The 24,086-nt window shown below is 36.1% G+C and overlaps 1 protein-coding gene and 1 pseudogene across 1 annotated transcript; one reads left to right on the top strand and one right to left on the bottom strand.

Moving 5' to 3' along the window:
* Nucleotides 1–417: 417 nt before the first annotated feature.
* On the bottom strand, nt 418–1,936 carry LOC136233981 (BON1-associated protein 2). The gene has a single exon (XM_066023720.1). It carries the CDS (start codon nt 1,607–1,609, stop codon nt 869–871), a length of 741 nt encoding a protein of 246 aa, XP_065879792.1. The 5' UTR covers nt 1,610–1,936; the 3' UTR covers nt 418–868.
* An 8,024-nt stretch (nt 1,937–9,960) lies between these two features.
* Nucleotides 9,961–22,915, top strand: LOC136232996 (probable leucine-rich repeat receptor-like serine/threonine-protein kinase At3g14840; annotated as a pseudogene).
* Nucleotides 22,916–24,086: the final 1,171 nt, after the last annotated feature.

Raw genomic sequence — 24,086 nt, 5'->3', positions numbered from 1 at the left:
TTCACTCCTCTAGGTGTTAAGGAGTAATATTCGTAACTCATCAAAGGTTCAACCTCAGAATATCAGAAAGGAAAGCAGACTTGCAATGCTGAAAATGTCATCATCAAGCCCATTTTATACAACATATTGAACTAAACCATCGTGCATTAACAGTCCTGTCAACAATAGAGACATCAATGCACAAATGTTTCGACAACATTATGCGTATATATGAGAAATTAGAAATTTCTGTGCAAACATATGCAGGCTGAGAAAAAATGTCCAAAATCATATACCTCATAGCACATCCATGATTTAATCAAGAGAACTTGAGGAGATAATCTTCATAGTCCTGTAGCTACTGATACCAACAAACAAAAGCACATGAGAATTAAACTTAACAGGATTGGTATTCTAAGAAACTATCAAGAATCCATGAAAACAAAAGTTGATGAAAGAAATACCCAGCAGAGATTGATCATATACAGAGACAATGACAGCAAACAGAAGCCCAATTCATTACAAACTAAAGAAATAAAACGCAAAAACTATAAAAGGGAAGAATGAATGAATGAATGAACCAAACAGAGCAAAATTCATTACAAACTACTAACTTAACCAGCTGAATTCAGTGAACAAAATCGTTACAGATGGAAGTGTATTCTTATGATCTCAGCAAGAGAAGTAATCCATCTGACACCAATATTCTTTTTGAATTTCTAAGACTAATCTTCTCCCTCTGTTCATGGCTTGCTGGGGTTAATTCCAGCTCCTCGTCTTTCTCTTTCTCACTTTCACCTACTAACCCTCTCTACTTTTCCTAAGCTCTCTTCATCCACCTTCTGCTCTCGTCCTCCAATACAATAGAAGAACCAGAAGTTCCTAGTGTTTAGGGCTGTAAAAAGAAATTCGAACCCAAAGCCGAAAATTTATGCTTCAGCAACCCACAAAACAATCCTCCGCCATGTGATGACCGCAAGTCACTTGCTGCCACAAAATCCCTAACCCCGTTCCAGTCCTTTAACGTCGTTGAGGCCGCTGAAGATGAAGAACTTGAAGAATCAGCACCATCAGAAAACTCTCCCGAATCTCCCAAAGAATTCTCGCCCTGGGCATCCTCTTCTATCTTCTTTGATTCACGGCGCCGCCGGCAATGCTTCCCCATGAGATCACGATAACCGACAGCAGGAACTCCATATAATTGGGTCAAATCAGAGCCGTCATTCACCATGGCGCCGACATTGAGAACCCCTTGAAATTTTCCGCAAGGACGTACGATATGAATAGCGACGAAAGAGGGAGTTGAGACTTGTTTAATGGAAGAACTGAAAGGCATATTGCTGATGAGAAATCGAGCAGTGCCAATCAGAGGGTTACGCAAGCAGCCAACGGCATAAATTTCAAATGAAACGCCAGAAGTTTCACGAGAAAGATACTCCGGAGTAACTTTGAAAAGGAACTTGTCGTTCCAAGTAGGATTCTCGCCGCCGACTCTGTCAATTCGGGTTCGGAGCTTTGTACAAGAATCGACCCAAACGACTGCGTAAGTTTGCATTTGGAGAAGCTTTGAGGATGGCGGCTTAAGACCTTGAGCAGAGATTAAGTTGATCTCCAGAATCTTGGTCTCCATGTGAGATATATATCGTGTTTCTTTCTTGATCTTTCTTAGAGACAAAGACCGTTGTAAATTGATCAAGAAAAGGAAAAGATAGAAGAAGGGATTAGTGGAATAAAGGAATCAACCAGACGGCGAGGCATGGTGGCTGAAACCGGCGATCCGAGAAAGAAACAGAGGAAGGGATCAGAAAAATGTGAGAATGGTGAACAGAGTGAGAGTGAGAGTCCGGTTACACGGGAGTGAAATCTGGAGAAAGAGGATTTGCGTTGAGGAAATGACGGAATTAACCTTGTGACGGCCTGGCCTTTCAGCTCTCAGTTGGCGGCTTTCTAAGCACGTGGTAGATAGCATAGGATTGGCAGCTGTTCTGTTTTTTTTTTTTGGAGTAACAATAATAAACGCAAGAATTGGTTACATTACATCCAACTACACCTGATCACGGGTCCGGGTCCGGGTCCGGGTACCCATCCGCCTGGCCGTCCAAACCCGTCTTTCTTGGATCCGGTTTAGACAATGAAAATTGATGTTAGGTCCACCTCAGTCCAAGCCCGCTAAGCCCGCGTATTTTTTGAACAGGTTTGGAATTAATAAAAATAGCACGGACCGGTCCGTCTATTAATATTAATTAATTTACATATTTACATATTTAATATTTAATTTTAAGTATAAATTTTATTTTTTATAATTAAAAATTATATGATTCAAAAAAATAATTAAAAATTATATATATTTTTTAGGTGGGTTTATATGGGTTGGACTTGAGATTTGATTTTTAAACCCGAGTCCGGTCTGAACCCGTCTAAATTAAAAGCGGGCTGGGCTGGGTTTGGACTAAGCAATTTTACATAAAAATCCGGTTGGTCCGGCCTGAGCCCGACCCATGAACATGTCTACATCCAACATAGTCACGACACTGAGTCTAATTCGAAAGGATTTGGATGATTAAAAGAAGCTTTGGCAAGGAATCAACAATTTTATTAGCATGTCTTTGAACAACCGAGAGACGAAAATCAGGACAGGCAAGAGCTAGGCAAGTGTTTGTTTACTCTATTTCTATTTCATGTTTGCTTTTTTTACGAGAGTTTCAGATGTTTGGTTAAAAGCTGTTGTTTAGTTTATCATACGTGAAAAATTGCTTTTGAATCTCTGCTTTTTCAACAGCAACCGCAAACATTAAACCACAACAGCAGATAAAACCTATAAATAAAAAAATTTAAAAAAATATATAAATTTTTAAATAAAGGTAGGATTCAAACATTAAACTCCTTAGTTATAAACAATAATGTTTTACTATTGCACCACCATTTCACTTATGATTATTATTAACATTTAAGAATACATATAAGTATATCAATTCAGGTTGGTTTGAGTGGTTGTCTCAAATTGTTTAAGCTAAAATCTCGAGTTTGAGTTCTAGAACTCTAATTAGAAAGATATCTGACGAGCCTCGAACCAATAAATCGAATAAACTATAATATAATATAATTATATATAACTTAAATAATTAAAATGTTATTTAACATATTTTTATTTTTCATATTTAAATAAATATCTTAAAAGTTTTATTCTATATATTTTTAATTAGTATTTATTTAAACTTCAATTTTAACAGTCTAATAAATTATATATATCATAATAGTTTATTATATATATTTACATGTTAATAGTAAAAAAGAATAACTATTTTTTTTAATGAAAGAATGAGTATTATAGATCAAAATAAATCAGATGTCAATAGGTTTATAAATGATAAAGGGACAATATTGGTTATAGTCAATATTGGAGATGACAAATCTAGTCTAGCTGCCTCATCCGCCACTCGGTTTGCCGTCTTGCGCACAAATCGAAACCTGCAGCGACGAATTGTTTCCGAGATAGTCACACAATCAGCTAAAACAAGGCCTTTTTTTTGGTAGAATCACAAGGCTTATTTTTAACTCAACAACAACAATAAAAAAAGATTTCCTCAAAAAGAAAAAAAGAATAAGAAACGGATAATATATATATATATATATATATATATATATATTATTTCATTAGATTAAAAAATACAGTTATAAAGACCTCTCACCGATACAGGCAACAACTAGTACAAGATCGATAAAAGAAGAAAAAAGACTACAAATAGCAATAAAACAAAAAAGTACCAATACAATAAAAATAGAAATCACATCATTCTCGTAAGTCGATTCCCGTTGAAAAAACGTTGTAACCTACACTTCATCATTTAGGCTCTTCCGGATGTTCGGATTTGAGTCCTTTTTTATTTTGCAACCATGTAGAACTATAGATTTACGGACAAAATGAATATTTTCCGCTCTTTTTAAGACCGAAAAATAAATAAATGAAAGAAATATAGTTAATAAATATAGATCTGACGATGTTTAATAAGAAATATAGACTTTAAATTAATCTGCAAGAAAAAATAGATCTGAATCTAAAAACTAAATCTAAACATAAATGAGAGGATAAAGAAAGAAGACAAGCTTCATTCTTCCTCCTCTAAATGTAAATGTGGTCAAAAAGTAAGATCGAAAACGTTGAGTGACAATGACGGTGATAGGAAACTGAAAGAATAGGATATTTGGAAAAGAAGAATAGGTAGAAGAGCTGCAAAAACTAGAGAGAAGTCAGCACTTCTTTCACTAGCCTAGTGCCAGATTATGCCTTTGATAACATATATTTAGGGGTGGGCAAAAAAACCGGTCAAACCGGTAACCGAACCGAAAATCGGTAATCTGAACCGAAAAAAACGGTTAATTAAACCGGTGGTTTTTTAATGGTTAAAAATATATATAGGTACCGGTTTCGGTTTCGGGTTAGAGTTTCAAAAACCGCGGTTAACGGTTAACCGAACCGTTTAATAAATATAAATTTTTAAAAAAATTAATATATAATTATATAACATAGATTATAAGATAAAAAAAAAAGTCTTTAACATAGATTATAACCTATATTAATATAAATATATAATATAAATTATACTTGAATGTAAACTTGATGGATTAATGTTGTAATAAGTACTTTGATGAAATATTATTTACATTTCTTTATATTTTAAATGTAAATTTGATGGATTGTTTTTTAGTTCGGTACTTATGTTTGAATTCTGAACTTTTATATGAATTCATTTCGTTTGAATTTTTAAAATTATGTGTATTTTAATATTGTTTAAAAATTTAGGTTTGGGTAAAAATTATGGTTAACCGTTGATTTTTGGTTAACTGGTGAGAATTGGTTAAAAACCGTTAACCGAAAAACCTAACCGAAATTAATGGTTAACCGGTTGTATGGTTAACCTATTGATATGGACCGGTTTCGGTTTGGATGGTTAAAAAACCGTTGATAACGGTTCGATTAATTTTTTTTACCTAATGGACCGATTAACCGAACCGTGCCCACCCCTACATATATTAATGTGATAGTGTTGGGAGTTTTTTTCCTTTATGAAAGATGGTAGAGGGGTTAATTTTAGTCCTTATTGCGATGTCAAGTAGCGTATCAGTTTATTTGTAAAACCGAACGTTTTTTTTTAATTAAGGAACCAAATGGAACAATTTAGTTTATTTTAAATCCAGTATTAATTCATTTAGTTCATAAAAAAAAAGTATTAATTCATTTATAAAGTTGATAAAAATTGATAAATTCACCCAAAAATAATTAAATTTATCTCAACTTCGATTTTACCTAAACTAATTCTATCCATCAACTTCGAGTCATTTTTTACCCTTTCAAATTTATTTTTCGGTTTCTTGACATCAAAACTGAAGAAAAATTCTCCGGTTTGGTTTGGGGAAAAGAAGCATTACCATGAGAATAGTTTGAAACCCAAGATTGATTGTAGTGAGAAATTTCGTGGTAATAAGCATTATTCTGTTTTTAGCGAGAAAAGTCCTCCTGCTTGCTTGCAGAACTTTCCACAACTCATTTTCATTGCATTTATTATATGAAAAGTACGCAAAACTGAAATTAAGGCTGAGTGAGGCAATTAATTTGATTTGACATATGAGAAATCAAACTTCACTTTCAAAATCAAAATCACTATATTCAAATACATGGACTTTGTATTTGGATAGAAATAAATAGAATATCTTATTTTTAAAGTGTAATGTCAAATATAACCTTCTAATTATAGTACTAAATAATACAACTACTAGTAGTATATACCACTTAGCTAATTAAGTAATTAACTAATGATTCGAATGTTTCTTAATTTCAAATAAGGTTAATATATGCGTTATCACAGAAAAACAGATATACCCTTATATTAAATAAATCCATAAAACTACTCCTAAACTTTTCACAAACCTACAATTATATCCTAATCTAACAGACTTGTGATATAGCATAAACTGCGTGTCCTTTTAATTTGATATAAGAGCATACCCCTAATTGACAAACTAATAAAAATCATATCTTTTTCAATGAATAAGCAACTTTTATTGAATATCAGTAGAAAAAATTGAAAGAAGCATAGGAGGGGACAAACCCACTCTCCACGAACAGAACCAGACTCAACTGCTCAAGCTAAAGAATGAGCAGCTGAGTTCGCTGATCGTTTAACAAAAGAAATGGAAACATTAGACAATGCTTTCAATATACAAATACAATTCGAGATAACCTCATCAAAATAAGAGAAACCGGTAGAAGCTTTGGAAATCGCTTGAACCACGTCCAAACAATACGACCGAACCTCAACATTATTAACATTCATATCCTTCAACCACGATAAAGCCTTATGGACAGCCATCGCTTCAGCCACAACGGGTTCATATAGCCCCTCCAACAAACCATTAGCCGCAAAAATAAACCTACATGTATCATCCCGATAGATAAATCCAAAAGAACAATAACCTTCTTCCACAAAAACCCCCGCATCGACATTACAAACCGACCACCCAGGACCGTCTTAAACATTTTTTAGGCCCTGTGCTAAATAAAAAAAAAATTAGACCATATTCATTAAAAAAATTTAATACGTTCATATAATAACAATATTTCTACAAAATGAAACACCAAAATACTTTTAACTTGATTTTTAATATAATAAATATAATAAAAATAATTAAATTAGATATTGTATAATAATAATAAAAAATTGGACTCGTAAGACTCTTAGAGCGTTAATTTTCTGGATAAGTTGACATTCACTTAATTTTTCACTTAATAATTAATAACAATAATTTATTTAAATTTGTATAATTATAAAAATTGGGCCCCCTTAAATTTGGGGCCCTGTGCGGGTGAGCTCCTTGTACACCCCTCTCCTACTCCCCTGCAACCACCCTGTAGCAGGACAAACCCACCGAACAGAAGCCGGACGCCCAATCGATTGAGAAATGCTCCGAGACACCCGAACTGCCAGCCATTCCTCCCGCTCTCTAATTGCATCAGCAACAATCTGGTCAGCTTGATCAGAACTCCCTTGCCAGGCCATTCGATTTCTATTCCTCCAAAGAGCCCATAATATATAAACAGCCCTGCCAATTAACCTTCCATCACAGCCACCACTCCCCGACGATCCCAACATAAACCAATTAAAACAAGAATCAATACCATTCATCCTATCATCACCCGGAAAAAATACGCCAAGCCAGAACAGTCACCCCACATAATTGAAAAACATGATCCTCATTCTCACCTAGTTGCTTACAAATCGGACAGAAATTCCTAAGAATACTATGTCTCCAAGCTAGATTAGACATCGTCGGCAAGCAGCGAGAAGCTAGTCTCCATATAAATTTTTTTATTTTTGGCGCAACCTCTACCCGTTCCAATTAACATTCGGTTGAAAGGACAGAAGCGTTGAAGAATTCATAGCAATTCTATAGCCACTTCTGATAGAATACTCACCATTTCGTTCCATAATCCACATCCACCCATCCTCCTTATTCATATCTCTACGCGGAATTGACTCGATAAAAGATAAAAGAGTTGCAGTTTGATTTCTACTTTGGCAACATAAAAAAATAAACCTGATAAATGATATGACGATACTTTGGTAATCGAAATGATGATAATAGACTTGAAAGTCTGAAGGGTTTTCATTGATACAGACAGCTCAGTGAATATTATTATCAAAAAGATCTTTGAGAACCTTAATATCGGAGCAGAAAAGTTGACCACAAGCACAACCCCTTTTGTAGCAATTAGTGGACATACATTACCTCTCCTAGGTAGTGTTCACTTATAAGTCGAGATTGTAGACTTTGGACCCAAGTGGAGAAGCACATCTGAATTCCTTATAGTAGACACCACTCTGCCTCATAATGTCCTCTGACTAGCTCAGCAATGTCCTTGTCTATTTGACACCTAGCCTGCCACATTACAATAGAGGAAGGCATAGCCATTGCTCAAGAAAACCAGTTATTAGCTCACCAGACGTGCATGACATTCTTGAACATGAAGCTTCAGGTAGAGGATGAAAAAGAAAAAGAAAGAGAAAGAGCCGAACTCGTAGGCTCCCTAAAAACAGTGTGGTTAGTAGAGGGCAAACCAATTCGTAAGGTACTAATTTGCACCACAAATCTTAATTATGAAGATTAGGCTAGGTATTAAGTAAGTAAGAGGTATGTAGGTCTTTATCAAAATATTTTAAAGCTTCCCTGATCTGTAATTCGGTCTTAATCGATCCGTTTCAATTATCAGTGGATAGTAATTCAAACCCAACTATAATTCCAACACACACACATGTGTGTGTGTGTGTTCGATTTTCATCTTCTTAATATTGAAATATACCTAAATTCATAATCGATTTCAAACCAAACAAGTGAAAAATCTGAATTGATGTAGTTCGATTCGGTAGTCGGGTTTTTACCGAATAATGCATACTGTTATCAATATGCACTTCAAACGTCTAATGACTTCCCGAACTTTTAAGATGATATTTTAAATTTAGGACTCTCTCTATTTGGCCAAATGATTCAATTGAGTTTTTTTTTTTTGAAGATATTTGATTAACAGGTGAATTTATTTAAAGTCATCTACTACTGATCTTTTGAACTTGTTTAAAAAGACATAGTAAACTTGTTTAAAGTCACAATTTTGGGTTTCTTTTTTTTTTTTTGGTAGACTTGGAAGGCTAGAAGCCCAGAAACAGCAGAAGAAAAGCAGCAAAAAGAAAAAATCTAAACATGAAAATAGCAACTAAAAGACTAAGTATCTAAGACTCTTCGTGATAGTGCTCGGCCACTATTATCGGCGAAGAGTATATCCTGGAGGCCTGCAGGAGGCCTACCACACTCGTGATAGCCCAAAGATAATGCACCTGCGTAGTTCGCCAGCCAGTCAGCTGCCTGATTCCCTTCTCGAAACGTATGAATGAACCGGATATCCCAAGCCTTATCCCTTAACTCCACACATTTGAGGATAAGCCAAGAGAGCGGATGATTCGTTCCCACTGAATTTTTCATAAATAACAGAGCTGACCTCGAATCCAGTTCGATAATCACCTTGCGATATCCTTTCTCCCAAGCAAGCACTAGTCCAAAATAGAGTCCCCATAACTCTGACAGGATTACCGTGCATATTCCGATATTAGCCGCGAAGCCTCCCAACCAAGCGCCATTATGGTCCCGGATCAGACCTCCCGCCGAAGCAAAACCGGGATTACCTTTACTAGCCCCATCCGTATTTACTTTCACCCAATTCATCTCGGGCGGCTTCCAAGTTATCCATTTCTCAATTCTGACCCAAGGCTGTTTCAACATCAATATCTCATCAGCTCTTTTCACTTCCCTTGCTTTAGAAATCACAAAATCCACCTTTGACACTCCCGCTTCCTTTCCCTCGAACACCCAAGCGTTTCTCCATTTCCAAATCCACCATAAACAAAGAGCAAAAACAATATTCCACTCCACCCCATTTACTTTAGTAGTACATAATATGTTCGTGTTAAACCAATCCGAAAAAGAAGATCTGAAGAAAATAGCATGATAACCGCTGGGCACGAGCTGCTTCCATAAATAAGTCGCACGGTCGCAGTCCCTTAACACATGTAACTGTGTTTCTCTCTCTCCACAAATCGAACAACTCGGGTCAGCGGAGATATGCCGTCGAACTCAACAGCTTGGGTTTCTATATACTCCCTTCAACTTGTCTAAATCTTTACTTTATTCTGCCCACATAAGATTTAAAAAATTAATTATATAACTTTGAGCAAGTTTATACAACTAATAAAAAAATTAAAATGGTAAGCAGATAATTTAGATATGGATGGAGAATCAATATATAATGGCCCACACTTTAATTTATTTACCTACCTGAAATGACTAATTAAGTCAACCCAAGTCTTCTACTAAAAGTCTACAATTAATATGATATATATATATATATATATATATATATATATATATATATATATTAAGCAAGTAATATATTAATTTCCAAGAAGAGTATGAGGTTGTTAATTCCTGTATTTCTTATGTGCATTATGCAGCCTACAACTGAGGCTCTTCTTACTGCCAAGAACGAAGGTAATTAATGAAATTAATATATAATCTTTTTTGAATCAATATATAATTTTTATTTGTTTTCTTTTGTTATATATATATATATATATAGCGGATGCACTACGAGAAATTCGCAAGGAGTTGGGCAAACTAGATTGGAATTTCGGTGTAGATCCGTGTAGTAACGAATCGAGCTGGAACACACCAAAATCCAAAAACACTAATTTCAACAATAGTGTCATCTGCAATTGTATATATCCACCGAATGACAACTGTCATATTACTAAAATGTAATATTCTAAATTTCAACCTTTGCTTAATTTCAAGCATAAAATGGATGATCGTGCCATAACCTAATATAATTATAGCTTAATTTTGTAATAATAAAAAGATTTCTCAAAGGGCAAGATCTCGACGGTGTGCTTCCTCCATCAATTGTCGAGTTACCTTACCTTACGACACTGTATGTTATATTTTCAACTTCATTCATTCATTTTCTAATTAATATTACTGAAAATTAAATTATATTTTGTTTATACTGCAGTGATCTCACTCGTAACTACCTTAGTGGAAATATACCTTCTTAATGGGCTTCGACGAAGTTGGAATATTTGTAAGGAGATGGCTAATTAAATTAAATTAAACTTAATTTTGTTAATAAATTAATCTATATTTATTAATTACGTACATGTCTATCACCGTGAACCATTTATCACCGAGAACAATTTTTTTAATGGAAGTGTTCCTTCTGAGCTCGGAAACCTACCTAATTTGGTCAATCTGTTAGTGCCACCAATCTTTCCTTTTACAATCTCACATTCGTTTTTGTTAATTAGAAATTTAATTTTATCGATTAAACAGAGAAACAAATTATAGTAATATTTACGATAATTCGGTTAAAAAGATTAATTCCAAGAATCATGATTACAAAATTTATGGAACACTCTCCTAATCTTAACAACTCTTTTTAACAATTTTGTTTTATAAATATTCTATTACAATTTTAGAATAAATCAATTTATTGGCTAAACATAAATACGATAGTTCAATTATTGCTAGTTTTTTTTTAACTATTTGATCTTACAAATAATTAAATTTATTACTTATTTGTTTATAGATTAAATTTAATTATTGTTTTGTTTATTAAAAATTATATTCACTTAAATTTTGTTGAATCAATTAAGTAAAGGTTGGTTCGTTGTTTTTTTTTTATAGAATATTAGATATTATTAAACCAATAGTGAGAAAAACACCAATAATACACATGCCCTACTTAGGTTATCCCGATCATAGTTCTCCTTATCACTCACATGATTTTTAAAGAACATTTGCAATCTAACACTATTATTTATATGTCGAATTATTTTTTCGGAACAAAAACTCTCGCCAACAAAATACTGCCGATTGCGTTCTCTCCAAGTCCAATATATAGCTACCACAAAAGCAATCCTTCTAATACTTTTGCTTTTAAAGTTTTACCCTCTGCTTTCTTACAAAGCAACTAACAATCTTTCTTCAAGAATTTATTCTATTAGGGATTTTGCACCTCGGTTTAATAATATTTCACACATGAACAACTTTTGCACATTTAAAATATAGATGAGGAATAATTTCTTACTCCTCCATGTACAAGCCACACCTATCATCCAGCAACAAATTTCACTTCTTATATTAGCTCTAACAACAAGCTTGCCTTTAAGGATCAACCAAGCAATACAACTTTGCTTTTGATGCGGGATTTTCCCAATTATATATAATAATATATTTTTTTAATTTTTTTAATATAAATATATTAGTTAATTGGCCAAGCTAGATTTAGAAATCAGTTCTTTTTAGCTTGCCCAACATGATATAAATATAACACGAATTATACTAGATATAGACAGGTTAATTAGGTGTCAAGTCCGTTGAGGCCCGATCTAAGCCCAACCCAGTTCATGAATAATTCTATTTGTTTTAAAGTTTAAGGAAAGGAAGCATTAATTCTTTTCATCGAAGTCTTCTAACGTGATTATCCAATTTTCATTTTCCCTTTCTTTACTACCTTGCACATTTGTCTCATAAAATTTTACTTTATTCTCTATTTTACTTTTTAATTTCCATTTGAATTAAACGGTAAAAAAAAAAACCACATATACATCATTAAGAGTCATTCATCCCTTTTTCGTTGAATTTATTTTCACTAACACAACTCAAAATTGAATCATTACTTATAATTTAATATTTAAGAATTGTTTCATTTTTAGTTTTTGTCTCTCTTTGCAGTATTCTTAATGCCAATAATCTCTCCGGAGAGTTACCGCTAGCTCTTATTTATTAGAATAGTATTTATTCCGTATCTGTATCTATCTGTAAAGATATCACTTAACTAAGTTCCCTATTCTTTAGCCTAGAATATAGGTTTAGTCTTTGACTATTATGTGAACTGTACTGTGTATATATTGGTTCTACACATTAATAACAATCAAGCAACAATTCTAATTGTTACATGGTATCAGAGACCAAACCCTAAACCTACCTTCTTCCATCTTTCTCCTCCAAAAACCCTAATCCTAGTTCGGCTGCCGCCGCCGACCCTCTCTACCCCTCCGACCGCCGCTGTTTCTCCTTCCACTCCTATTCACAACCGCAACCATGACAAACACCTCAGCTAGCTCCACCGCCGAAACACCCCAATCCGAAAAATCCCACACCAACAATACAAACCCGGACAAACAGAATTTCACTCATCCCTCCCTTACCGTTTCAAATATCTCAACTTTCATCAAAATCACACTCGATAATGAAAAAGGACCCTATCCCACCTGGGCTGCCCTGTTTAAGCTTCACGCCACGGCCTTTGAAGTCCTTGATCACATAATCCCCTCCACTTCCGCTGAATCCATGATCAATACAAACCCTGCACTATGGTCTCGCATCGATGCCGTTGTTCTCCAATGGATATACAGTACAATTTCCCTTGATCTCCTTCAAACTATAATTGTACCAGACACCACCGCCGCCAAAGCTTGGACCCGCTTACAAGAAATATTCTCTGACAACAAGCACTCTCGTGCTCTATTTCTTCAACAGGAATTCTCCAAAATTAAATTGGATGATTTCTCAGACATCTCCTCCTACTGTCAGCACCTCAAGTCTATTTCAGATCAGCTATCTAATGTCGACTGCCCTGTTACTAATGATCAGATGGTTCTACAGCTCATTTCTGGATTAACCGATGCATACGATACTGTCGGAACTCAAATTCGGCACGGAGATCCTCTCCCCACCTTTCCCAAAGCTCGCTCCATGCTAATACTCGAAGAAACAGCTCGAGCTAAGAAATCTGCCCCAACCACGGACACAATTGTCACACCCGACCCTAGACGACCTCAATCGACATCGGGCGTGAAATAGAAAGATTGTAATCAACACTTAGGAGTCTCCAATTTATCCCAATATCATAATATCATATATATTACAATTGAAATACCAAAGTTCTAACCATAAATCAAGCCTTAAATCAACATAATCAAGTAAAATCTGATATTCACATAAAAGCATAATCAATAGCTTCATTTGAACCGTAAGTTCACAATAAAAAGCAAAATCATGAAAAACCCTAATTTTACAAAATTCCTGCATAACCCTAAAATATCAATTTCTGAAAAATCTTTGATATATATTTATATATATACATAAAACTCAAAATATAGTTGATAGTTACTTACCTTGGCTACTAATTGAACCGTTCAATTCTCCTCTAAATTCTGTCTAAGACATTTCCCTCCACGCACTGCCGAAACTCAAAAACTCTTCGGTTAGGACTTAGATCCATACATAAAGATGCTATGGTTTCAATTTCGAGTGATTCGGATGGTCGAATCTCCGTAAATCAAAGAAACGGTGAAGAAACGGTTCGGAATCGATAAATCTGCAGAAGAAGCAGAAAGAAGAGAAAAAGAAAAAGTAAAGATGATGATGGTGGTGGATCATACGGGAAGGTTTGGGATATATATCCCAAATCTGGAAAATATCCCTTTTGGTCCTCCATCTTTATATAATCTTTTAATAATAATTACCCTAAACTTTTAATTTACACCTAAACGCATCGAATTAACTCCAAATTTTTCCTATAACACCAAATAAAAATCACATACCCCATAATTATAATATATATTAATATCTAGATATAAAGTCTAGAAATTTAGACACGGACGTGACAACAATCACCCTTACGGCAGCGACATCCAATTCCCAGAATCAACCACCTCCCTATCAGCCCACGAGGCCGCCTCACTACCGTGCCGCCCAGCCTTATCGCGGGGGCCGATATCATGGCCGATCAGGCCGCGGCAGACACGGGGGGCGTTACTCATCGCGCCACTCTGGCTCAGGGTACCGCCACCCGCAGAGTCCCTCCTGGACTCCCTACTCACCATGGCCGCCGCAACAGCCCTGGGCTACACCGCCATATCCATATCCGACAGGGTCTTGGGCTCCTCAACCGACCTCCGGACATCCCTCTCAATAATGAATCCTTGGACCACGACCTCCTATGCCTCAAGCACATCTCACCGTTGCCAATCCACCGTATGTTCCAACTGATATAGCAGCCGCTATGCACACCATGACCATCACACCACCTCCTGATCAGTGGCACATGGATACAGGAGCTACATCTCACATGACGGCTCACAAAGGTACGCTCACTCCTTATTTTCATTCGAGCCTCAATAGTAAAATTATTGTCGGTAATGGTAATTGTGTTCCTATTTGTGGTTCTGGTAATGCAACTTTGCCTACTAAATATCAGCCATTAAAATTGAATAATGTTTTGCATGCCCCTCAACTCATTAAAAATCTTATTTCCGTCCATCAATTTACTGTTGATAGCTAAGTTTCTGTGGCATTTGATCCATTGGGTTTCTCTGTGAAGGATTTACAGACGGGGACACTTATCATGAGATGTAATAGTACGGGAGATCTCTATCCAGTCATGTCTACTTCCTCCGCCTCACCAAAATTTCATTCTGCACTTACTGTTTTGTCTTCCGATATTTGGCATAGTCGTTTGGGCCACCCCGGACCACCGATTTTGCATACCCTGATGAATAAAGATTTGATTTCTTGTAATAGGAATAAGAATGTTTCTGTTTGCTCTTCTTGTGTAAATGGAAAACAAGTTAAATTACCGTTTCAGTCCTCTTATAATTCTGCTTGCATGCCATTTGATCTAATTCACAGTGATATCTGGACATCTCCTATCTTAAGTTCTAGTGGTCATCGTTATTATGTGATTTTTTTAGACAACTATACAAATTTTCTATGGACATTTCCACTGGCTCAAAAATCACAAGTGTTTTCTGTTTTTCTTAATTTTCGTACCTTTGTACGCACTCAATTTGAACGTGACATTAAAGTTTTTCAGTGCGACAATGGGGGCGAATTTCAAAATAACTCCTTCCGTCAATTCTGTCAAAATCATGGCATTCAATTTCGATTTTCATGTCCGTACACTTCTCCTCAAAATGGGAAATCGGAACGTACAATTCGGACCATAAACAATGTTATTCGCACAATTATGAATCATGCCTCTGTCCCGTTTAATTTTTGGCATCATGGTCTAGAAATTGCTACTTACCTACTCAACATATATCCTCACAAAGTCTTAGGCTATGATTCACCCACAAAAATTCTATATCAACGGGATCCGTCTTACTCACACTTACGTATATTCGGGTACCTATGCTTCCCACTTATTCCCTCTCCGTCTCGTCATAAGTTAGAGGCACGCTCCTACCCGTGCATCTTCCTCGGTTACCCATCAAATCACAGGGGGTATAAATGTTTTGACCCGTCTAAAAACAGAATCATTGTTTCACGACATGTCGTATTCGACGAATCTAAATTCCCTTTCTCACATACACCAACTGATAGTCATTCGACACACTCATCTCCGAACCCGTCCGACGGGCTACTAGCCCATGTCGCCATTCATTCCTACCCATCAGCTCGTCATTCGTCCGACGCCCCAGTCCCATTTCCTTCCGTCTCGTCTAACACTAGTCCTGCATCCCCTAATTCTACATCGTCACTTCCTTGCGTTCCGTCCTTTTCTATCCCCTCTATTTCGTCAAAACAGTGCGACTCGCCCTCCCCATCCATGTCGTCCGTCGCTCCCGTGTCGTCCCCTTCATCTCCTGGCCCCAATTACAACAGTCCACGATCATCACTAAATTCCCCAGAATCCATCAGTAGCTCTACTCATTCCTCTCCTCGCACAGCTTCGACTGTCGCACCTTCCGTCTCCGCCATTCCCCAGCCTACCGCTCACAAAATGACCACACGTGCACATCACGGAATCCACAAACCACGTCGCATGCTTAATTTATCCACATCAGTATCCACTGACATATCTCCCATCCCCAAAACACCAGCCCTTGCATTGCATGATCCAAATTGGTCACAAGCCATGACTGATGAGTTTGAGGCTCTTATAGAAAATAAGACGTGGGTACTAGTACCCCGTCCAAAAAATGCTAATGTTATTCGTAGTTGGTGGATTTTCAGGCACAAGACTAAATCTGATGGCACGTTCGAAAGGTATAAAGCACGACTAGTGGGCAATGGGTCAGGACAATTGGCTGGCATAGATTGTGGTGAAACTTTCAGCCCTGTGGTTAAACCGGCCACCATTCGGGTTGTTCTCAGTATTGCTCTTTCCAAAAATTGGAATCTTCGCCAATTGGATGTGAAAAATGCTTTCTTGCATGGCAACCTCAGTGAGACAGTTTACATGCACCAACCGTTGGGATTCCGTGATTCGACACATCCTGATCATGTCTGTTTGCTTCAGAAATCGTTATACGGTCTTAAGCAGGCCCCACGGGCCTGGTACCAATGGTTCGCCACCTATGTCACCTCCATGGGATTCGTCAACAGCATATCAGATCACTCATTATTTGTCTATCACCATGGCACAGACACAGCTTATATCCTCCTGTATGTTGATGACATTGTCCTGGTTACCTCTTCTGACAAACTTCAAACTTCAATCTTCTCCAAATTGAAATCAGAATTCGCAATGAAAGACTTGGGCCAATTGCACTACTTCTTGGGTATTTCTGTCACTCACTCACCAGGGTCTCTATTCCTGTCTCAACGCAAATATGCGTCGGAAATAATTGCTAAAGCTGGTCTCGAATCTTGCAACCCCGTTAATACTCCTGTAGACACCAAACAAAAGCTAAGCATTTCTTCAGGATCCACCTACCATGATCCAGCTGAATATCGAAAATTAGCAGGTGCTCTTCAGTATCTTACACTCACAAGGCCGGACATCTCCGTTCAGCAAGTCTGCTTATTCATGCATGATCCAAAGACATCACATATGGCAGCTCTTAAACGAATACTCCGGTACGTTCAAGGTACCCTTGATCTCGGCCTCACTCTCATCGCATCCTCTCCTAGTCAGTTGACATCATACACCGATGCAGATTGGGCGGGTTATCCCGACACTCGTCGATCCACTTCAGGCTACTGTGTATTTCTCGGTGATAATCTCATATCTTGGTTAGCTAAGAGACAACCCACGCTATCTCGATCAAGTGTAGAAGCAGAATATCGTGGAGTTGCGAATGTGGTATCCGAAACTTGTTGGATCCGGAACCTCCTCCTTGAACTCGGTTGTCCCATTCAAAAATCCACCGTAGTATACTGCGACAATGTCAGCGCAGTTTACCTCACAGGTAATCCAGTTCAGCATCACAGGACCAAACATGTCGAGATGGACATTCACTTTGTTCGGGAAAGGGTTGCCAAAGGTGAAGTCCGAGTTCTTCATGTCCTGTCTCGGTATCAAGTCGCTGACATCTTCACCAAAGGACTGCCTTCTCCTCTTTTTGAAGATTTTCGCTCTAGTCTCAATGTTCGGCCTCCGAACATATCGACTACGGGGGAGTATTAGAATAGTATTTATTCCGTATCTGTATCTATCTGTAAAGATATCACTTAACTAAGTTCCCTATTCTTTAGCCTAGAATATAGGTTCAGTCTTTGACTGTTATGTGAACTGTACTGTGTATATATTGGTTCTACACATTAATAACAATCAAGCAACAATTCTAATTGTTACAAAGTTGACCAAATTAGCAGAATTGTAAGTTCGTATTTTACATTATTCTTTATTATTATTATTATTATTATTTAATATCTAAATGAGTCTCATTAAACTTGCAGTAGGATTAACGGGAACAATTTCAGGGAAAAAATACCAAGTTTTATCCAGAGTTGGAAACAACTGGACAAACTGTTTGTGCATTATTTCTCTATCTATCTAGTTTTAAAATTTTAATTAAAAGGAAACTATATAAATCAATTCTTATCTTTCAAAAAAAATAAATATAAATCAATTCTTAAACTGCAGTGCTATCCAAAGTAGTGGTTTTGAAGGACCCATCCCCTCAAGCATTTCTTTCTTGAATATTAATTTAACTGAGCTATGAGTTAATTACCTTCTAATAATTAAGCTATCATCTACTTAATTAATTGTAATGTTTAATTAAAAATTATGTGTATGTTGTTTATGGTTTAGGAGGATAAGTGACTTACAAGGGGGGGGGGGGGGGGGGAGGGAGGTTCTTTTCCAGACTTGAGGAATCTGACAAAGATAAAATATTTGTGGGTCATTTTGATGCAATATATAAAATAACTAAATTTAGAATTACTAATTATTACATATATATTTTAATTGCAGGGTGTTGAGAAACTGCAATATATCTGGACGTATCCCTGACTATGTGACAGAAATGGCCAACTTGAAAATATTGCAAGTCTCATTTTTAAAAGCATGAATACTTACTGATAAATTCATTTTTATTTGTTAATATTAACTTCTTTTTTTATATATATTTTAATTCCAGAGATGTCAGTTTCAATATATTATCTGAAGATCTTCCAACAGATTTCACAGGTTTAACAAGCCTGGAGAGCATGTAAGCATTCATTGTCTAAATCATATATAATTAATTACTGTGAAATGACAATAATTATGCTGCTCTTTGCATAGGTATCTCACTAATAACTAGCTGACAGGAAACATCCCAGACTGGATCATGGGCCGAAACAGTCGATAGTATGTCCTTTATAACTTTTCTTCGAGGAATCACTTTGGTTAGCATAATTAAGGATTCCTTTCTGTAGGAATTTTCTCTAGATCACTTTTTCTTGGTATCCAATCATACGAAATATCAATATGCTTCAGTATTCTTGTTTAAGTCCACATGACACCTTCGTGTTGTCACGATATCTATATATCAACGTTGCTGTCGTGTTCGAGTTTTAGGAGCGGCTTCTTGCCAAATAAATTGATAGGGGAAGGCTTACTCCCACTACACCATTGTGGTGGGACCCCTCCCCGGACCCTCGCTCCGCAGGGACGCGTAGTGCACTGGACCGCCCTTATATGCTTCAGCTGATGAAATGTACTCTCCACATGTTGACCAAACCATAACTTGAAAAATTACATCATTCTGACCGATAGGATTATCTGAAAGTGTCGTAAATGACCAAAAATTGTCTCAAAGCCTCCTAACAACATTTTCACCTTGTTGAATGTAGAATTGACCTCAACAATTTAATATACATCCTTTCTATTTTTGTAATTAAGAACTATTTGTTTATTTCTAGTTTCTACCTTTTTTTATGGACAAACAAATGGATATTAAACTTCAATCGTATGGTATAACCAGTTTTTGAATGTATACATATTTGTACATATATAACATGTTTGTTAATAAATTTTGTTTGCAGTTCAATAGATCTTTCTTATAACAATTTTACTAGAAGTTTCAGGCCAACTACTTGTCGAGAAACATTGTAAGAACGAAAAACAATTAGCTTCATTACATATTTTCTACTTGTATATATTAATTTGGTTTCTTCTTCATCAGGAACTTATTCAAAAGCTCTTCGGGATCGAACAACACGTGTGCTTTGATAACCTTAATTCCATATGGTTCTTTCTTGATGTATAGATGTTTGTTTTAACATGCATTATCTTACTTTTCCAGAGTGGGTGTGGACTGCCTGGGTGGTGTTAGTTGTTCAAAAGGTTAATAAATTATTTTCAAAACAATATACTATTGTACATTATAAGTTAAGAGTCATTTAAACTTGGCCATTAACACATAGCTAGAAATCTTGTATATGTATGTAGTTCAAAAAACTTATGTGCATATAAACTGTGGAGGAAGAGTAATCACGGTTGGAAAATTGGGGTATGGTGAAGATGTAGAGCCAGGAGGTGCAGCAAAATATGTCCCCATGAACGCTGATTGGGAAGTTAGCACCACTGGACATTTTTAGGATGTTAATGCTACTTCATTAGATTACATTTCTGAAAATGTGTCGGTGTTATCAATGGAAAACTATGAATTGTACACAAGAGCTCGCCTTTCTCCTCTATCTCTCACATATTATGTGCATTGTCTAGCAAATGGTAAGTATAGTGTCAGCCTTCACTTTGCCGAGATAATCATTAGGGATAATCGATCATTTCACAGTCTTGGAAGACGGATATTTGATGTCTATATTCAGGTAATTAATTAATTAATTGTTTGTTAGATTGATCAGATGGAACATGTTTTGATTGAATAAAATATATAATTGTGGAATGTAGGGGATACTTATGTTGAAGGATTTTGAGATAAAAAAGGAAGCAGGTGGAGTTGATAAAGTGATAATTAAGGAATTCAAAGCCATATTTAATGATGGGAATTTAGACATCAATTTTCGTTGGGTTGGGAAAGGGACAACAACTTCCCCAAGCAAAGGAACTTATGGTCCTCTCATATCTGCAATTGATGTCAAGTCTGGCATGTCCATCTTATTTTACCTCTTAATTACTTTAAATTAAAGCTACCTTCTGGATAACTAACTTGACATACATATAGTTTCTCCATCTCATTTTGTGCAGAGTTCAGCCTTCCTAATGAAAGCATGAAAAAGAAATTAAAAGTAGCGGCAGCTGTAATTTTGCCATTGTTTTTTACTATCATCGTTGCAAGCATTGTTTACTGGAAATGTTATTTGGGTGGTAGGACACAACTGGAAAAAGGTAGTCCATATCATACATACAACGTACTTTTCTTTTTTTATAACTTAACAATTGAGTTGAGTGTCTGTGTTTCCTTAATTTGACATGCAGAACTAGCAACGTTAGATTTTCAAACTGGAATGTTCACCTTCAGACAAATCAAAGCTGCCACTGATAACTTCAATCCAAAAAACAAGATTGGTGAAGGTAGTTTTGGACCTGTCTACAAAGTTAGTACATAATCATTCTTTTTTGTTCTTATTCTCTACTCAACTCAAGCAATTACATTAAAATTATATATGGTTACAGGGAATATTAGTAGATGGCACTGAAATTGCAGTTAAGCAGCTTTCTTCAAAATCGAGGCAGGGAAATCGAGAATTCGTGAACGAAATAGGCCTCATTTCTACTTCACAACACCCAAATCTTGTTAAATTATATGGATGTTGTGTTGAAGGGAGTCAATTACTGTTGGTATATGAATACCTGGAAAACAACAGTCTTGCACATAATTTATTTGGTGAGTTTCATTTCCTCAATCCAAAATAATGCATAAACTTTTATTGAGTTATGTTTATTGACTATATAATAGGTGAAAGGGAAGGGCAGGTGATAGTACTGGACTGGCCAACTAGGCATAAGATTTGTGTTGGCATAGCCAGAGGTTTGGTATTTCTGCATGAAGAATCCACCTTAAAGATTGTCCATAGGGATATAAAAGCAACAAATGTACTTCTTGATAAGGATTTAAATGCAAAGATATCCGATTTTGGATTGGCCAAGCTTGACGAAGAAGATAACACACATATCAGCACCAGAATTGCAGGAACTATGTATGCTATTACTAATTACCTTTTTATTTTTACTCCATTTAGGTATTAAAATTCAATGTTTGATCATTATTGTTATTACAGAGGATACATGGCACCAGAATATGCATTATGGGGTCACTTAAGCTATAAGGCAGATGTTTATACTTTTGGAGTTGTGGCATTAGAAATTGTTGCAGGCAGTAGCAACATGAAACACGGACCGAATAAGAATACCATTTGCCTTGTAGATTTGGTAAGAAAAAGACAGGGTTTTTAAGGGTTACATTGAGTTAAAATGGATTTTAGTTGTTAATTTTTGGCATGATTTATTCCAGGCACTTGTTCTAAAGCAAGAGAAGAATCTAATGGAGATGGTTGATCCAAGATTGGAATGTAAGTTTGATGAAGAAGAAGTAGGTAGAGTGATTGAGATAGCATTGCCATGCACTAATGCATCAGCTGCACTTAGGCCTACGATGTCTGCAGTAATAAGCATGCTTGAAAGCCACATTGATGTTTATGAACAACAAATGGATACCACTTTCTCTGGCTTTGGCTCTGTCAATGAATTGTCTTCTGCAGCCATAAAGAAACAGTATGACCAAATTTTGATGCAAAACAACTTAACTGAAACTCGGTCTGTTGCTCATTCATCAGATGCAATATGGGCATCAGCTTCATCATCTACTTCTGGTTATCAGGACCTTTGTCCATTCAATCCGAATTCTATCCCAGCCTAACTAGTTTATGCATTACAACCATCAAGGGCCTCCGGATGATGAGTCACTCGTTTAGTCCTAAGAATGCGAGATGCGTTAAATATTTCACATTAATGTGACATTAATAACAGTGAGACAATGTACCTTTTAAGGTGGAGTTAGACTCGAAGTTTTTCAATATACATATTCTATTGCAAAATCCTGTAAAATATATAGGTGCTAGTTTGAAAAGAAACAACAGAAACAGAAGACAGAAAGATGTATACTAAAATGAAATTTTTCTTTGAGCTGCTAGAGTTGAAAAATAAGTGAAGCTATGTTCTTTAATGAATGAAACAGAATAAAGTTTCAGATGGAACTTTTGTAATGTGTCAATAAAATTATGAGAAGAATAGGGCCAGAGGATGTAGCCTCTTGGGCTAGTAATTGCAAGTACTGTAATGAACAAAAGCCCAAATATAAGGTGACTTTGGATTGGGTTTTTAAGATTATTTAATGTTTATGAATTAAGAACAGTTAGTTCAGATATCATTATTAGAGATTATATTATTCATCACTTATCTGTATATTCAAAATACTTAGTGACCTATTCTTAGCCTAAATTATAGGAGTAGAGTTCCACTGTAATGTGGATTGTTTAATGTATATATTAGTTTTACACATCAATAATAATTACGCACTTACACAAACTCTTATATGGTATCAGAGACCAAACCCTAATCCAACCTCTCTTTCTTCTTCCTCATTTGTGCCGCCGGCTACCCTCCTCCCATCGTCGCCGCAATGACAAACTCCGCCGCCTCCAATACCGGCCCTAACCCTACTGAAACCGCTGCCACAGTTACAGCCAACATCGAAACACAATTCCTCACTCATCCCTCTCTCACTGTCTCAAACATCTCTACTTTCATCAAAATAACCCTAGACATGGAAAAGGGACACTACTCCACCTGGGATGCCCTTTTCAAACCTCACACCAAAGCCTTTCAGGGACTTGATCACATCATTCCAAACCCTGCCACTAACAACTCCGCCACCTCTATACAACAAATCAATCTCGACTTATGGTCTTGCATTGATGTTGTTGTCCTTCAATGGATTTACAGTACTATTTCTCTGGACTTACTATGTCGCAACCGGAATTTTTCCAGGTGCGAGCGCCGGACATTTTTACGTTTTTAAACTATTTTTTAAGAGTCGCCACCAATCAAAATTAAGGTGTGATTGGACGTCGAAATTAGGTATATTTTAATGGATAAGGGGGTCTGCGAAATAGAGATTTTAAGTTCGTTTGTCGGTTACGTATAAGGAAGAAAACTTTGAGTAATCACCCTATCCCGTCCAAAAATTGGTACTAAAAGATGTGATTTTTATATTAAACTTATTTGATTTATTCTATTCGTTTTCTCTTTATTATATATATATATATAT

The sequence above is a fragment of the Euphorbia lathyris genome, chromosome 6 (assembly GCF_963576675.1).
Source record: "Euphorbia lathyris chromosome 6, ddEupLath1.1, whole genome shotgun sequence".
NCBI classification, from domain to species: domain Eukaryota; kingdom Viridiplantae; phylum Streptophyta; class Magnoliopsida; order Malpighiales; family Euphorbiaceae; genus Euphorbia; species Euphorbia lathyris.
The sequence above is the reverse complement of the archived record's forward strand: the minus strand, read 5'-3'. Positions and strand labels throughout refer to the sequence as shown.

Coding starts and splice junctions, on each gene's coding strand:
- LOC136233981 (XM_066023720.1), bottom strand. CDS start 1,609: ATGGAGACCAAGATTCTGGAGATCAACTTAATCTCTGCTCAAGGTCTT.